Below are 17,806 nucleotides of genomic sequence, written 5' to 3'. Positions count from 1 at the left end.
CTTTTATGTTAACAGAGCATGGCTCGATTCAGGCTGTAAACTTTTGCATGGGTAAACTATGGCTGGGTACTTTTGCATGGGTAGACTCTCTTATCAAGGATGGAAAAAACATGTCCAGTGCCGAGACATATCGAGTCTGGTTTGACGATTATGTTTTTTTACCAAAGTACAGACTGTCGTGGGTGTAAAGAAATCGAAGGATTGTTTTTCGAAAGTTGACAACTACTAACTACTACTTTCACTATTTCGTGACCAAACGATTCAGGATGGCAGCTCCGCGATCGATTGTTTTGCAGCGATCCGAAGTGAGAAATCAAGTACGGTTTGTTTCGATCAGGACCATTCCTTTTTAACTGTTTACACAGCGGTTAGCCATAAATTATTAACTGCATTATTGAATAGCGACCATTTCGAAAAAGGTGGAAAGCGAAACTCCCGGGGCGAAACTAAAACCGCGCCGACACACAGAATCTTGCTATAGATGTAAACTCGGAACAAGCTTTAAGGTAGCCATGAAGAATTTGGCGGAAATTAGAGCGAACATCACGTATAATGCCGTTTTAGTTGGGATTTTAATCATTTACGGGCTGTTAGGAGCGCTCGTTTTCAGGAAGCTTGAAGCTGTGAATAGCGCTTCATTCACGAACGACGGCCAGCTTGAAGACTCGAGGGAAAACCTTCTGAAAGAGCTGTGGAATCAAAACAGTCTTGAATTCGACCAGTGGTCGACACAAGCGAGAAACAAACTGGATTCATACGAGAAGAATTTCATGTTCGAGAGTTCGAATACAGCTGCGTGGAGCTTGGCTGATTCATGGTTATTTTCTTGCACAATCTTCACCACAATTGGTAAGAAACAGATTTTTAACTTTGTTCAATGAAATACTCGATTCATACTTGATAAGCTTGCAGGTCTTACTGTTAGAGTTCTATATCATTCGCTATTGTTAGGGCTGAATTTTATTGGGTTTTTTTATAATTAAATGCAACTATTTTTTTAAAATTATTTTCTGGGAAACTTTCCGCGGGGATGGGGGAAGGGAGAACTACCTTTACTTTCCCCCTCCCCCAGAGAGAGCTTGCTTGCAGGTCGGGAACACGAACTTGATAGTCTGTCCATAGACGTTAATTTTTTGCTGCGAGTTATTTTTGTTCTAGCGTTTGAGAGCGGCCACCCGCTTGCGTTCGGGCTTTTTTCAAATCCTCCGCGGTTAATACTTTTGCTAATTGCGATCACAAAATAGAGCTTGAAAGAGCACTCGAGCAATTACTTTTGGTTCCTCAGCTTTAACAGAGACAAGTTTGCTGGAATTATACAGAAAAATTACGATGCCAAAAGTGTTTCCATTTTCGAGCTAGGGTACCGTAAATCCTCCACTAATCCCCTCTAAAATACCTCTCCTCCCCTCCCCTCCCAAAACTCATGAAAAGACAGACTGTCCCACTAGTGTGTTTTTATCGTTCATATTCAACTCAAATTCAACTCAAATTTCAACTCAAGAAGAATGGATTATAAGTCCGTTTTTTTTAATAGAAGAACTACGATGCTATTTTTCGTACGCAAACCATTTCTATGGGATCGAACCGTGCCAAATTTTCTGTCATGTAAATCGGCATTCATGTAAAAGATACTCCCCCGGCAGGTATAGAGGTTTAACGGCATTTTTATTCAGTTGTTCAGGATAATTTTGAGGTTAATTTGAAATGGTTGTGAAATTCACTTTAATGGCACTTCACAAGTTCTTTGTTACATCCAAATTGCAATGTCGTTGCTCTTTCCATAAAAAACACAAATATATCTATATATCTATATATTTACAGTGGTTTACAAGATGGGAGTCTAAAAAGGACCATTCTTAATATAAGAGAGCTTTAATAAAATATAAGGAACTATAACTTCTACAAACAGCAAACTACTTGTCTGACTGTAACCTTCACAGCTTCTCTAAGTTCTCTAATTTTCCAACAGTAAAGAATTGGGTTTAGTGACGAGTTTAAGTAAACTAAAGTGATCGTATAGACCTTAACGAGGAGCTCCGATGAGGAAACTTCATTTTGAGGCGACAACAGTCGTCCTACGATGCCATCCAAAACAAATGGTAAATAACAAATAATTAAAGTTGACTGTATCCAAAGACTACTAGACACTGCTTTTCTGTATCGCGCTACGTTCGGCGCGGGAACTGCTTGGTTCGGTTGCTCTGGTTGAATTGGGTTTTGAAGATAACGGAGCTTACAATAGATCTTTGTGTAAGAGAATATCGAGGTCGCTAAGCAGAGGGGTATAAATATGTAACTGTACCATAACGTGATGAGATAATTCCAAAAGTACATTGCTGAAGCGACAATGGAGACAACCCAAATGATAACGACAGTCGCATACATCCTTTTCAATGTTACAACTTGTCTGTATCTGAGTCTCAATAACAGGGCGAGAAGTCTGTCCACGCTTATAGCAGTCATTGTCAAAAACGACACTGAACCCAAAAGATATCCTGCGATGAAAGCTGAGGTGAATGAATAGGGACAAATGTTCCACCGTTTGGTCACCACAGAAATCAAATATGTAGCATACAGAGGCTCTGAAATAAGACCAACAAAGAAATCAGTTGTTGCCAGGCTGCAATACAAGACCTTCGATGGCGGATGAAGGGACGACTCCCTGCGAAGGGCGACCAGGATCAAAGCGTTTCCAAGAAATGCTGTAATGGACAGGAGAAGGATTATCACGGAAAAAATCGTCAGCTGGTTGTGTATGTTTCCTGTCGAAGCTTCCAAGCAATACACTTGTTGAAATGTCTGCTGGTGGTTTTCATCTCTAGTGAAGTTTGTCATCGCCATTAATCTGCACAATGCAGCCAGACTATGCGCTGTGCAGTGTTCGTGCAAGTTGTTTACTTCGTCACGCACTGAAGTTAATTATAAAAAGCCACCGAAATAATATCGAAGCTGACGTATTCCAAAAAATGTGTCACATACGGTAAATAGTGTAAAACCGTAAAACGATATTAAAATGTGCAGATGGCCTGTCTTAAAGCATTAAATTGTCTAGCAAGGAAAAAGAATCGGGTTTCCCTCGTTAGATAACCAGACACTTTCTTTTACGCTTTCTGTACATACAACGAACTGACTGGCCATGAATTGCAGAGCTAGGAACTGTTTGTTCAGTTGGACGCAGGCTGAAAGGAAAGGATAGTTGTCAGTCATTAATCATTTAATGAAACACTTAGAATAACAAAGCTAAGAAACAGGTGGAGCGAAACGTTATTTCTTCCCGTCTGTAACATACACTGTATCCAGCAGATTTGTGTGGAAAAATTTGCACTGATCGCTTTAGAGGCAGCGGCAATTTAGAATAAAGCAACTCTGGCAAAGTTTTCACTTTCAGAGCAAAACGTAGCAATTAATGGTTATTAATTGAAGAAGAAAACAATAACAAACAAACAAAACTAGTGAGAGACAGTGGAGGGGAAGGAAGTCGGAAAAGCGATGTTTTTTCCTTGCCTTCTTCTCGCTATCTTTTGCTCGCAGCAACGCGCGCTGTTTCCTTTGCTCGTGTGTTCAGTTTTCCACTCGCGTGCCCAAGTTTCCACCAAAAGCTCCTGCTTCGCAAGTTATGAAATAATAAGTAAATTACAATATTTAGAGACGAGAGCCACGTCAGCCCTGACCATCTATTTTGTCACTGAAGACTTGACAGTGTCCTTTTCATTAGTTTGCTAGTTCAGAAATTTCGCTGGTGGGACCCGACATCCCAAGACACGTTCACAATTTGCTGGACCTAGTGCAACAAATTAACTGAATCAACTTTCGAAAGTAATTTACCGGTCTGTCGGACAATTGAACTAGTTATCGTAGAATGAAAACTAAAAAACAACAAAAAAAACAGATTATTCGCGGATTCCTCCAATTTTGCGGTCTACATGACATGACGTATTTTGACCTACCACGCACCACTAATCATATTTAATGCATTTTTAATTCCATAATTTATGATCAGATTAGCTGTGTATTTCTCCAGGTTACGGTAACATCGCTCCAGTGTCCACGTGTGGACGTATCCTCTGTGTCATTTATGGGTTCCTTGGAATACCGCTGTTTAATGTCGTTGCTTCCAGTCTAGTATCTCTCATCACAGGGTGAGTCAGCCGGGCTGATACGCCGGAGAAATTTGAAAACGCAGCTTAATTTCTACGGTTAGGCCTACCGTAGCCGTTACCGTCCGCACTAATCCGTCTCGGACCGTCACGAAAACGGAGCTTTCCGAAAGCGCTCTTCAAACCGGAGGAATTTGAAAACACAGTCTTTGCGTTGTAGTTTGGACGGAAAACATTTTGGAAGCGATGACGTTACGATAATCACGTGATTTCCCTGGCCGAGTTTTCCTCGAGCACAAAAATCAAAAATGAGCCGCGATTGTTGTGTTTTCAAATTTCTCCGGCGTAATGTGGACGGAAACATTTGATGCATTTTCAGAGTGAAAGCTCCTTTGGTTTTCAAATTTCTCCAGAATAAGCGTGGACGGGGCTGATAAGTTGCCGTTAAAAGGCAGAAATCATCCACAGTTAATTATTAATTAAAGTTTCTTGTCAACTCTCCTTCGCTATCATCGGCTCTCGTGCTCTCCCAATAAATTTGAACTTGTTCAAATTGTCACAAAACTCGACGAAAAATTTTCTCGTCTGCCAGGCAGATGTCAACTCTCGCCTAGTCTAGTGTTATAATAGTCGATCTTACAGCTGTAGTTACCGAAAATTTAACTCTCTTACATTTCGGTTTGCAGTTGTGATCTTACTAAGAACTATGTTATTTCATGAAATAACTGAACTACTACGCGCGCGCTCTCATTGGTCGATAGATGTGTTTAGATGAGAGTATGTAAGCACTGCATAAATGTCTCGAATTCTCCGACTCCTCCTCGTGTTTAGATGAGGCTATGTAAACACGGAAAAAGTATTCTGTTTTTATTTTCAGCGTCCTTCAATTCTTGCACTCCGCAAATTTACGGCGGAAAAGACAACACGAAGCAGCAAAAGAGAAGAAAGATGAAGATTCGTCACAGTTTCAAACGATAAACGACAACCAAGAGTTTCATCTCACTCTCAAGAACGTATTTAGCATGGTTACGACATATTTAGCGGCTGGTGCCGTGTTATTCTCGTTGTGGGAAGAGTGGTCGTTGTTTGAATCGTTCTACTACTGTTTTGTGACTTTAACGACAATAGGTAAGCATTTCAAAAAGTTGCGGTGTACGAAATTTAACCTGTCGTTATTGCGAGGTCGGCCTACGAAATGTTTAGATGCAGACTCGTACCCAGTCCAGTGGCGGATCCAGCCTTTGAGCTTACTTACCCTGCCGGCTTGTCTTCCTTCAGTCATTTCTTCTTTTTTCACCCAAAATAGGGCGGGGGGGGGGGAGAAGGCGCCCCCCCCCCCGGGCCCCTTCCCTAGATCCGCCACTGCAGTCGCTATTTACGGATCAGATTGGATATTTGTTTGAAGGAGAAAACGGTCTGGATCGAGTGGATCGAGTGGAGCGCGTGGGGAGTTACGGTAATAGGCAGGAGATAATCCACCCTTGTATCCAGTCTTCTTTTCCCCAAAATAAACACCTATAGTGACCGGCTACGAGCCTGGTTTGTATGAGCAATGTCACGGGAGACATGCAAGAAAAGTTGCACGGTGTTTGCAGAGGAAAATAATTTTTTGACAAAAACTATCACGTTTAACTGTGAAATAAGATAAAGGAGGACTACTGGGCATTTCCAGAGCAGGGACAAAATAAATGGCAAAATACTTTTTAAAGCAAAAAACAAAACGAACATTCAGTAACAGCGAAAAAAACAACCAATATGAGGTTGTAGTGTTAGCACACAAAAAATAATTTTATGAAAAACATTGCTCCACATATTTTCACCAGCGACAGCACGTAACGTTCCGTGTCCTTTTTCCTCAGGTCTCGGCGATTATGTGCCTCGGAATATGCACCACACGGTGTTCTTTGGCGGGTACATTATTGTGGGTCTTGTCCTGGTTATCATGTTATTTAGTGCCATAGAGGAAGAGATTACAAAACGTTTGGACAAAATCAAGCAAATGGTTGGATTGGTTGAAAATGGGCACAAGGACAAGAAAGACCGCTGAGAACTCATTCCGCCGGCGATTCTGTGTGACTCGAAATTTGTCCTACCTTGATCTCCGTCAAGGTTGACTCGTCCACTTGGTCGATCTATTTGTTTTGCGCGTATTCTCGCGTGACACCACGGTGGAAGATGCTTAATACGTACAACCAACAGGTGAAACAGCAGGAAAGAACAACAGACAAGAAGCTGGAAACATATGGAATCAAAACACTTATTCAATTTTGTAAAACCGTGACAGCACATAATGATGACAATACACTAGCCTGCGGGCGGATTAAGGACGACGCGGGGAAAAAGTTGGAAAGTAAGGCTCACGTTTGCCGCTTGAATCGTTCTGAATCAGCCAAGTTTGAGAATTAATTTTATTGTTCAGTGTGGCAACATAGCTACTGTTGTAACTTTTCTTTATTTAATTGGGGGCGCATATTTCTTACAATATTTATACATTTTCGAGTCAAAACTCAATGACGGTCTGGGATTTCTTCCCTCTCTGATAAGAGTATCGAAGCTTCCTTGCTGATGACGTAGCTATGTAGAAATCCGTGTAGTGTCACTGATTGGTTGATGCGCAGTTTTGAATTTTCGCGCGCAAGTAACAACCAATCAGAGACACTGAACAGATTAGAGACACTGAACAGAGTAGGGCATCGGTATGGAATTTTTTCGGGTCCAGTCTCAGACGTTCCTATTAACGGTAGCCTGCGTAGAAAACGAAAAACGGGGACGAGGGGGAGGAGCGTTTTTCACTTTTTTTACCCCTTCACCATTCACGCCTGTAGCGCAAGCTTCTAACTACAGCGTTGGAAGAACTGCGTGCACCTTTGTTTATTGAATTGATACTGAAGAGAATGAAAGAGTACTTGAACCTTTCAGGAAAGATCTCTCCTCATTTGCGTGTGGGTAGTAAACCGGTACCAGCTGTAGCGAGACTCTACGTCCTCGTTTTCTATTTTTTTGCCTTCTCCTTCTTTCTCTTCTTATCGTCTGTAGCTTCTCCCTGTATTGCCAGCAGAGCTCGCGGATCTCTGATGTCATACCCCAGCCTCTGAGCTTGAATTGCCTGAAGTCTCGACTTTTCTTTTTCCTCTCTTCTTTTAGCCCTGATTTCTCGCATCCTTGTTTTATACTCCTCGATGATTTGCGGCATCTTCGCCATGTTCTCCGCAATTTTTTTACGTCTGTAAAGTTAGCACATAATCAATAATATTAGCTTCATTTCTTTTCTGGAGCAGGGCGCAGAAGGAACTTATTGGGGTGGGGGGAGGGGGGGAGTGCTCCCGTAAATGTTGGATAGGTGTGTGCCGCAAAGGGTTTTAAAACCTGAACAATTTAGGTACCCTATCTAAGGATCACACCAGGAACACAATGTCAACAGGGGCAAAAAGATCAGGAACCCCAAAAACCATATCCTGTCTCACAGCACATACCTATATAGCCAATATATGGGAGTACCCCCCCCCCCAACTGGGAACTTACAAGGCTAACAGGGTCATTTCAATCAAATTGCAATCAACTAATTGTGATAACTCTCTGAGTTCTTTAATTTATTACAGTGACTGTGCAACTACTTTAACCTGGCCTTTTGGAAGAAATACCTGTTTAACGAAAATATCCACTGGGGGCAAATGGTGGTGACTTTATTTGCAAATGGACCAATAACATATTTAAGTGTTTGCACAATGACAGTATGCCAACAATTGCATATGAAGTGAAAGGAAGGCAAGTAAAGGTCTGTTTTACTTAAATTTCCATACTACCCTACTGCTCTATACTGTCCATACTCTGCAGATCCCATCCAAAGAAGCAAATCATTCTCATATTTGAACAACAAAATGTCTTGAAATTGCAAGGGGAGGGGAGGGGGGGGGGGTGAAACCTGCAATCCCAGACAAAAGACTTGGGACATGAAGCAAGTTCTCCCCTCCCCCCTCTTTCAATGTTGATAATCAGGTGGTTTTTCCCTTTTTAGTTGGAGAAAATGCGATATTTTCCAACATTGATTAGGGGGGAAGGGGGATACGTGATACAGCTCAAGTGTCCCAACGACTTTTGGCCGGGATTGTGGGAGAGAAGTCGGTGGGACCCAGGGAGGAGGACCCTGTTCATGCACAAGGGACAGGATCGAGGGAACAGTTGATATGATTCTTTACCTCTCTTCCTGCAGCATAACACGCTTGTGTCCTTTTGGAGTTCTGTCAAGGCCTCTATCAGCCATTGGCTTCTGTGGCCAGTAGTAACCTTTGGCTATGTATTCATTTCTTAATTTCGCTAATTTTCTGGCATTGTACAGAGGTTTTATCCACTTTCCATCCACCAATCGACCTCTTGAGTTTCTTAAAATCTCTGCCACTTCGGGATGGACTGAAGATTAAGGTTAATAAAAAATGAACATTAGTACTAAGATTGCTAAGATGTATGAAATCTGGGGCCATCAAAATCACTCTTCTTCTATCAAAACTCCATTATTGTACCTGGTGTGTGTTCTTCCATAACTGGTGTTCCCATTCCTTTAGTCTGTAGCACATGAGCTGGCGGATCAAGCTTTGATTCATCTGTTTCTGTTGCTTTCTTAGACTCTGTTGCACTGCTGCATAACTTCCTATTCAAATAAAATAAAAAAATAAGGAAATTTTGTTTAATAAACCATGCGCAAAAAAGCAATTTTTTGATTTGCCCTACCTCCCTTACCTCAGGACAAGACTGCCTCAAACAATTCCCCACCCTTGGGCACAAAGGTCCTGACTTGTCCCAGAGGTTGCCCGGGGGTGGTGGTAACTGGTGGAATTGAACCATGCATTATTTCTTCCCCACTCAAGAACCTAGCCTCTAAAAGGGTTTTCAAGGGCATGGCGTAGGGTCTGAGAGATTTAATATCGAACAGTCAAGAATAGACTAGAAGCTCCAAAATAAGCTGTCCCAAGACCCCAGCAGACGTTCACGTAATTGTAGTCGGTTTTAGACCTCGCTCGGACAACCTTAAATTAAAGACCCACTCAAATTATAGCCTTCATATTGAATTTAAACAGATACAAGATGAAGAACACAACTGATGTATGTCCACCCACCTGCTAATTCCTACTGAGACTACTCCAGAAATACATTAAATATGAATTATAAGCTTAGTTAAGATTACTAGCTGGCTTAATTTTTTAGCTTAGCTATTGACGTTAAGCTTCTTTTGTTTACACATTCACCCGATATAATGATTTTACACAATTGTATAACTTTCATGATTTAAAATCACTAACCTTTGCGTCATCATTCTTCCAAAAATGAGTCTATAAGGAAGATTTTGAAGCGAAAATGACCGCCACAACAGATTGCAATTTTGGCACATAAAAGCCGCCATTTTGGTCGCCATCTTGGATTTGGATGAGATCATGTGACTGATAGTACCAAATTTGGAAAAGAGTTCCTTATAAGGAACATGCCTCCACAAACTGTCGTTGACCAAAAATTATTTGGTAGTTGATATGGCGGAGGGCGACTTGAATGTTGATAGCATAATATCCCGCTTGTTAGAAGGTTTGGACACTTCATATCTTTAACTTTCTCCTTCACTTTCTCTTGACAAGATGTAAACTTTATCTTTACTTTCGTAGCTCGCGGTCGACCGGGAAAGAGTGTGCAACTAGCAGAATCTGAAGTTCGTGGACTATGTCTGAAGTCTAGGGAAATCTTTTTGAATCAACCCATCTTGTTGGAGTTAGAGGCGCCTCTGAAAATCTGTGGTAAGCTGGCTATCGTGAACTCCAGAGGCCTGTCGCTTCTGAGTTCAAATGTAGTAGTTCTTTATCAGTGAACCGGGTTCACAGTTTGCGAGGAATGCCGAGGACGAATGCTAAGATTTGTCCCTACACACCTTCAGTTGATCGCTGGCCTGCTGTTCACTGCGAGTAAAGACTTGTCCCTTTTGAATTACAGAGCTTGACTTTAAAGGCTTTCGCGATTTTCCTTGAACAAATGGCTCTGTTTGCCGAGTAATAGAAGCCGGTTTAGCTTCCATGTGTTGTTGAAATCGAGTGTCAAAGGAGTTGACCTTTCTTCAGGCGCCTTGTTTACGGGATATAAACGTAAGCTTATTTTAATGCCGCAGTAGTCTGGTTTTTTGGTGGAATTTTTAAACCTGGAAAGTTCGCTTAGTGAACTCATGAAATCAGATATGTGCGCTGCCAGGATGTTAATCACGAGTAGATAAAAAACGCGTTTAGAATATTTGCCTACGTTAGATATTTTTGGGCTTGACGATGACTTCGAATAAACAAACAGGACCTACCAACGAATTTCCTTCTTTAGGAAGCGAAATATTTGATACTTTACAGTCGACAGATAGCAGTATACTTAGGTTTTAGTTTCTAGAATGTCTTAGATCTACTACGAACTTGTAATTAACTGTACTGTTTTGCGAGGGAGTTCCCAAATTCGATGTGTCATGGTCTCGTATATTTTGTTCCTTAGTTATGTAATTTATCGTTGGAACGTATTGTGGACCTGTTTTCACATCTAAGCAATAATTACTGATAGCCCTAAACAGTACGTCAAAGCGTAATGAATAGTGTCAGGCCATTATGATATTAATTTAGAGAGAGCTCGACATGAACATGTAAAAAGTTCATTATTGTCTTCAGTTGAGAATCGTTACCCTAATATTGAAGATGACCGTGTTTCTTCCCATTTTATTTATCATCAGAAATTCTTTAATTGATTGGTAGTATATCTAAAAAAGATGAATGCCAAGAAGTATGCGGTTATAAAATTTCTTTTTTATTGCAATTAAGATAAACCCCAAAAGGGTTGCCTTCCTAAATGCAAATTTGTTACTCTAGTAAAATAATTATACGGAAGTGCCATATGCTGGCTTAATTTGGTTGTCAATATATAATCAGATTTGGACTTTTGGAGGTCTCCTTACGATTTTTCATGAAAATCAATTTTTTTAAAACTGTTTTCATACTGAACACCCAAAGTTGGCATCTTATGTGTAAAAATATTTTTACTCCAACTTTTCTGTCTTGTTGATCATTACTTCACAGTTTATTAAACTGCGTACGTAAGATTGGTTGGTACAAAGAAATTAAGCAGATCTTGAATCACCTTTGCCACTAAAGGCCCAATCCACAGTACATTGTCTTTAATACAGTGTACATGCTTTGTTTTTGTTTTTTGTTTCTTTAAACATGTTTAGCTTTAATTTCCTTTTGAGTATAGTGTGCAATTTCAAGAAAAAGAGTAACTGAATCATTCTGAAAGTTTGTAGTCTGAAAGAGAACTACACCATAACATTCATGCAAGAAACTTTTATGTTACATAGAATTTTGGAATGATAATTGGTGATATTGTGTCAGCCTCGACCTTTTAGGACAAAACGTTCTTTCTGTAAACAAAAATATCAAGTATCTTTCTTCAATGAAATTTCTGTCGAACTCCTGTGAAGTCAACAACTTTCTGGTCACTATTTAATTTGTAGAAAACAGATCATGTTGGATGGTTGTAACAAGTTCCATCAATGTACCACTTCAAGTTTTCATTCTTTTGTTAGAAATTTGTAATCATAGTCCTTATTGTTTTACAAATTTAGGTGTACATCGATAAGCATGATAATGCCATCCTATATAAAGTTTCATTTGTTACAAGTAGATGTGTACTGATTATACTAAGTGGCAGCATTGCTAAAGTTTTGGTTGACATATATGTAGATGCCAATCACTTGATAAGTTTAATTAAGGCATGGCACATGAACACGTATTTACATTTGGTTTTTATAGAACACACGCACATGTGCATTTACGTTCACTTATCTGTGGTTTATGTTTTCAGGCGATCGAACTTGATAGTCACATATCTTCTCTGAAGAATACATTATTTTTGTTTTGTCTAACAAAGCTCTTATCCTAAACTTATTGCACACAGGTGATATTCATGGACAATACACAGATCTTTTAAGGTTATTTGAATATGGAGGATTTCCCCCAGAGGCAAACTACTTGTTTCTGGGTGACTATGTGGACAGAGGAAAGCAATCCTTGGAAACCATCTGTCTTTTGTTAGCATACAAGATCAAATATCCAGAAAATTTCTTTCTGTTGCGTGGAAACCATGAGTGTGCAAGCATTAACAGAATTTATGGCTTTTATGATGAATGTGAGTACATACATGTATTTGTGGTTAGAATGGACTATAAATTATGCTTCTTTACTTGCATTTTTAAATTAAGGCAGGTGTGAAGAGTAACAACTGAGTGACTGTAGTCTCTCAGCCAGCAGCACCTGGCATGAGTTGTGTGCTCAGACCTACACAAGTTCTTTTTGTAGTAGACTTGTGACAGGCCAAGGTAGACAATCTCTGAGTGAATTAGTAGCTTGTAACCATTTTACACCTGAGCCTATAGTTACTGCTGTAATGCAGTGATCAAAGCTGGATAGTTATCTCTCAGCTTATATATTATTGATAGCATCAAGCTAGTAAAAGTACATGTGTCTGTATGTCTAAGCAGGGTTGTCAAAAGTAGCCTGTGCTTGACAAAAATTATCATCTTGACAATTTTGCTAGCTTCTCCACTAGGCTATTCATCTGATACTTTAGAAAGAGACGGCAAAATGAGCTGCCCACTGAAGCAGTTGGTGTCTTAGTCTTGCCATTATGGTATGATGTAGGTTTTTGTGTGTTACTGAAGAGTTAAGTCAAGTTGTGTAGTAAAAGTTTTATTTGTTTGTGTTTTCTACAAATGATAGCCAACTTCGCTTACATTATGTCTGGTTGGTATTATTCTCTGTGCATTGTAAGCATATTTGGATCCCCGTCAAGCAATTACTTTTATACAAGGTGACATCCAGTTTAGGTCATGAATAGCAAAGAAATGCTCAGAGCTTGATACAAGTAGTTTTAGCTTCTGTATTTTTCAAACAATGATAGCTTTACATGGTAATCTGAAACTTAATTTTGTAGGCAAGCGACGATATAACATCAAACTCTGGAAAACATTCACAGACTGCTTTAATTGTTTACCAATTGCTGCTATAGTTGATGAAAAGATCTTCTGTTGTCATGGAGGTGAGTAAAGAAATGTCAAGTAAGTCTGGTTCGGCAAGTAGTGATACTCTGCCACCTATCCTCCTCATGCCTTATGGCACATACATGTAGGGCTTTAGTGATACTCTGTAGCCTGGAATAAGAGAAGACACTTAAGTTCTAGAAAGGGAATGTACATGTAATCAAGATTTGTATAAAATGTATGTATGTAGTGTCTTGTTAATTCAAATGGATCTAAATTGTGAATTTTCTACCAGAATTATTTGAGCACACAGAGCTGGGATTTTCTGTTCCCCAAGAATTTGCTATAAATGTGTACATCTGACCTTTTTCTAGTCTGCTAACATTCTTGATCTGTGTTTGAGCGTCAAGTGTTAATCAAATAAGAAAGTGAATTTCTCTTTCACAAGGTCTCTCACCAGATTTACAGTCAATGGAACAGATTAGAAGAATCATGAGGCCTACAGATGTTCCAGACACAGGTAAAGAAATGCAATTTGTTTGGTTTAGGGCAACTCTCATTTAAAGATGGCTTGCCCATGGAAGAAATCATTAGTGAGAATGATTCCTATGGCAGATCATAAGGCAACATCACTGAAATATCTATTTTAATTACAAGTGATACCGTAAGTTCATGATGGCCTAATACATGTTACTTACTATCAGCGACTCCTATAAGTTGGAGATTGTAACTTTTGTTTCATATCCTTTCAGGCCTCCTTTGTGACCTGTTGTGGTCAGATCCAGATAAAGACACAAATGGCTGGGGTGAAAATGATAGAGGTGTTTCTTTCACATTTGGAGCTGATGTTGTCAGCAAGTTCTTAAACCGCCATGACTTAGATCTTATATGCAGAGCGCATCAGGTCAGTTAAACTAAAGGTTACAAACTAATCAAGTTACAAAAACCTTGAAAATCTACGGGTGTTGAAATTCTGATCGTGAGTGAACAGCTATTTCTATTTGAGAGCCATTGCAACATTTTGGCACACTTATTTGTATATTGAGGAATTGAGAGGATTGAGTCACAAAAGTTTGGTAGTGGACTCTTAAAATTACCCTGGGAACAACACTATAGCCAACCTTAATTGAGTAAAGGTTAACTTACTTTACAATCTCCATAGGTGGTGGAAGATGGTTATGAATTTTTTGCCAAACGGCAGCTGGTCACGTTGTTCTCGGCACCTAATTACTGTGGAGAGTTTGACAATGCAGGTGGAATGATGAGTGTGGATGAAACTCTAATGTGTTCTTTCCAGGTATAGAAATTCTATTATGAGCACATAATTTGATTAAGTGATCCAATTTGAAATTTTACACCCGTAGAAAATCTACTTAGAGTGAGAAATGTTTTTTTGTGCATAAATCATAAACTGGAGCTAAGTGTTGGTTTCATATCCAACAAAACTGTTTTGCTGGTAATTGCATGTTACTCGTACATTATACTAAACAATTAGATTATGAGCACGAGAGTTCTATTGCATGGCCCAAGTCAACTATCACACATAGAAAGTGGAAGCAAATAATCTTATTGTTTAAGTGTAAATCTACTACCCGTTCAAAACTTTATCTAAATACTCGTCACACACACTTTGAAAACAAGCGCACACTGCTACGCTACTCACTATCTACAACAGAATAGATAGTGAGTAGCATAGTCAATCAGAGAACGGCATTTGTGATAGAACGCTAGTAGATTTATACTGATATTTAACAAACACCTGGACATCAAGTTCTTTTAATCCACTTGGTAGAATAAGGTACTAGTTGTTTTGACTTGTATTTCAAGATGGGTCAGCTAACAGTAATATTGTCAATTTTGTTTCCTTTTTGATTTATAAAGAATTATTGACCTAACCCTGCATGTGTGTTTAGTATGCTATTGCTATAAAAAATTATTAATAGTCAGTTTCCTTACTTCAGATTTTAAAGCCGTCAGAGAAGAAAGCAAAGTACCAATATGGTGGATTAAACTCTGGCCGGCCAGTAACTCCTCCAAGAGGTCCTCAGAAAGCAAAAGGAAAGAAATAGGCAGTGGATTACTTTAAGAACCAAACCTGGCTATTGTACCAAGTTGGTACAACATATTTGATATATATGTAACCCATTGTTTGTGATGCATTTTGTCTTTACAAAAGATCAAATCCTCCTTGGTGTTAAAATATTTTTGTTTTCTTTAACAAGGAGACTGCTCTTCTGTGGTATCAAAGATACCACCATTTACCCATAGCAATGTTCCTTGAATAATGTCTTACTTTCAGTAAGAACAAACTGCGCAACATGAAAACTTTTGTATGCTCTGAGTTCTTTGTGCCTAGAATTATTTATGTGGAAATCTATAGGTTATGTCTGACTTTTTTTTCAAATGACCTTTTTAAAAATTCAAGTGAACATATATACTGTCGCTGTTTGAGCAAGTTTTGTGCATCGCAAAGTTTTACAATGTACGTAGCACATTTTACTGCACTTTGTATTTTATCCACTGCTAGCTAAATTTAGAGTTAAACAATGGTTATATCCTTAGAATGAAGTCAACTGTTGTAAAAAGATAGCCAGTCAAGTTCTAGCCCTCTGCCTCACTATCATTGGCTGTTTATCTTTTTAAATTCAAGAAGATAGTCTCACGTTACTCTGCCAGTGTTTGGATATTTCCAGTGAAGTAACAGTTTTGTTTTGTAGTCATTTTAGATTGTGGACCCAACGAGGGTTCATAATAATTGAACTTAAATTATAACATGTTTTCAAAACCTACCCTCAAATATCAGGGTGCAAAGTTAAGAAAGCGGACAATTTAGATGACAGTATGATGTAAAATTGACTAGTTGTAGCCTGCAGTGAAGAAAATGAGAGAACACAGTTTGCTCAAATGGGTGAGTGAACGTCAAACAACCCTCACCCTCGAAAGGATGAGATAAATGTACATGGATGTTGCCCCTAGACATGAAATAGAAAATAGCACTGTCAATAGAGATTATTGTTTATAACTGCATTAAGTTTACTTTGAAGAAGAGATTACTGATGTGTGAAAGATATTAATGTTAGTTGTGTGTTACGCAAGTCTGGATGTTTTCAGCTGGAGACAAGAGTGCATGCTGTTATAATTTGCAACTGTCAATTCTCGGCTGAGCTAATAATCAATATAATTTCATTGATATCTTTATTTTCTAAAACAAATAAAATTATTGTTAGAGTAAGTTTAATCTTTATGCTCAACCCTTAAACATATTAGTTTTATAGTCATTATTAAGTTACTTTAAGGTGTATAATCTAACAGCAAAATGCTTTGATTGTCAATAGTGTAAGAGTTACCAAGATCAAACACCATGTCACAGAATAATATAGGGTACTCATGTTATGTTCACCCTTCGAGTGCATCTATTCCATTTCCTTAACAAAGTACACAAAACAGCATGTACATGTATGGTGCTATTTTCCATTCATATCACTTAGAGGTCAGTTGAAAGGAGTGTGAATTGGGTGGAACGTTATAAATGATTTATTTTGTTGTCCAGTTTGTGTGATTCTAGAAGATCTTGAAGGCAATTTATAGAAAGTTTGTACATGGCATACTTTAACCTCCTATGCATACTCTCTTCTGACATATTGTACAATGGTCTATGGCATTTTGCCTCCAAGGGATGATTGTGCTGCATGTCAAAGAGTGACTGCACAAGAGGCTGGGCATACTTGAGCTTGAGACTCATTCTTGTCTTTTTCATGTCAACCAGTATATAATATTGTTTTTTGTAGATCCAACCAGAAGATAATGCTGGTAACAATAAAATTCTAACTTGTGAACTAGTAACAGCTTGTGTGGGTATTTATTTGGGATTGTTCTGTTGGTGTAGGCCAGATGGAAGTCTTATTCTCAGTCTTTTCTTCTGCCCTCTCCAGGGCCTAAAGGTACAGCCTGAGATGAGCAACCCTGGGAAGGAGTTGGGTTTCGCCTTTGGTTTAGCTTACAAAATATCATTTCTTTATTGGCTTCCATTGGCTTCACACATGTGAGACATGTTTCAGTGCCATTGATAGCTTGCTTCCAGGCTTTGTAAAAGATCCTTCTCCCTTCATTCTTCATTTCAGTTTCTCTTAACTTGGTTGGAAAAGTGAGCTGACCATTGGAGCAATTACACCTTGTGTGCACGCTTAATTTGCTACCAACCGTGCAGGAATAAAATTGAAAGATGGCACATAGGCTTGGTCACTTAAAACATATCAACTGCATCAACAAGTTCAGTTGGTGAAAAAAGATTATATCATTCAACCAAATGGCATGGAGATTGCAATGTTTAAATTTGTGATATAATCATGTGATGAGTAACAAAGAGTGGCCTGTTTCTACAATTATTTCCCATACGTTTTAGGAAGTAGAATCTGATAGGGGGAAACTGGCATTACAGTATGAGGATAGTGTTGGAACTTGAAAGTGTCTCAGTCTCTGAAAGTTTTCAGGGGATCACATTGGATCAATATAGCTTAGCAACAGCTAGGTGCCAGGGTGGAATTTGCTGCACCTGGCAGATGCTCCCACAAATAAAACAAGTGTCACTAAGTTTTAATACTGGAGAAAAGGCATATTTTTCATTCTATTTTTGGGCAAGCATTAAAGGACTTGAACAAAGGAAAATAGAGCT

The 17,806-nt window shown here is 39.1% G+C and overlaps 4 protein-coding genes across 5 annotated transcripts; 2 read left to right on the top strand and 2 right to left on the bottom strand.

Moving 5' to 3' along the window:
- Nucleotides 1-91: 91 nt before the first annotated feature.
- Nucleotides 92-7,992, top strand: LOC110056362 (potassium channel subfamily K member 4-like). Of its 2 annotated transcripts, XR_016208008.1 has the most exons (5): nucleotides 92-849; nucleotides 4,022-4,139; nucleotides 4,975-5,225; nucleotides 5,957-6,447; nucleotides 7,697-7,992. XR_016208008.1 is itself a non-coding variant. In XM_089292087.1 (4 exons), the coding sequence occupies exons 1-4, from the start codon at nucleotides 513-515 to the stop codon at nucleotides 6,142-6,144; spliced, it is 894 nt and encodes a 297-aa protein (XP_089148213.1). In that variant the 5' UTR covers nucleotides 92-512; the 3' UTR covers nucleotides 6,145-7,020. The 2 variants fall into 2 exon arrangements, 1 of the variants encoding a protein (XP_089148213.1); XM_089292087.1 differs by lacking the exon at nucleotides 7,697-7,992 and having other exon boundaries at nucleotides 5,957-7,020.
- On the bottom strand, nucleotides 1,854-3,885 carry LOC110056335 (melanocortin receptor 4-like). Its single transcript, XM_020762800.2, has one exon. It carries the CDS (start codon nucleotides 2,839-2,841, stop codon nucleotides 1,900-1,902), a length of 942 nt encoding a protein of 313 aa, XP_020618459.2. The 5' UTR covers nucleotides 2,842-3,885; the 3' UTR covers nucleotides 1,854-1,899.
- LOC110056336 (uncharacterized) lies at nucleotides 6,531-9,546 on the bottom strand. Its single transcript, XM_020762801.2, has 4 exons — nucleotides 9,392-9,546; nucleotides 8,615-8,742; nucleotides 8,294-8,504; nucleotides 6,531-7,321 (listed from the first exon to the last, which is right to left on the bottom strand). The coding sequence occupies exons 1-4, from the start codon at nucleotides 9,523-9,525 to the stop codon at nucleotides 7,090-7,092; spliced, it is 705 nt and encodes a 234-aa protein (XP_020618460.1). The 5' UTR covers nucleotides 9,526-9,546; the 3' UTR covers nucleotides 6,531-7,089.
- A 22-nt stretch (nucleotides 9,547-9,568) lies between these two features.
- On the top strand, nucleotides 9,569-16,977 carry LOC110056360 (serine/threonine-protein phosphatase PP1-beta catalytic subunit). Its single transcript, XM_089292086.1, has 8 exons — nucleotides 9,569-9,668; nucleotides 9,746-9,874; nucleotides 12,054-12,284; nucleotides 13,089-13,193; nucleotides 13,583-13,654; nucleotides 13,887-14,038; nucleotides 14,297-14,431; nucleotides 15,096-16,977. Exons 1-8 carry the CDS (start codon nucleotides 9,617-9,619, stop codon nucleotides 15,201-15,203), a joined length of 984 nt encoding a protein of 327 aa, XP_089148212.1. The 5' UTR covers nucleotides 9,569-9,616; the 3' UTR covers nucleotides 15,204-16,977.
- Nucleotides 16,978-17,806: the final 829 nt, after the last annotated feature.

The sequence above is a fragment of the Orbicella faveolata genome, unplaced genomic scaffold (assembly GCF_042242905.1).
Source record: "Orbicella faveolata isolate gen_17 unplaced genomic scaffold, um_ofav_v1 contig_24, whole genome shotgun sequence".
NCBI lineage: Eukaryota > Metazoa > Cnidaria > Anthozoa > Scleractinia > Merulinidae > Orbicella > Orbicella faveolata.
The sequence above is the reverse complement of the archived record's forward strand: the minus strand, read 5'-3'. Positions and strand labels throughout refer to the sequence as shown.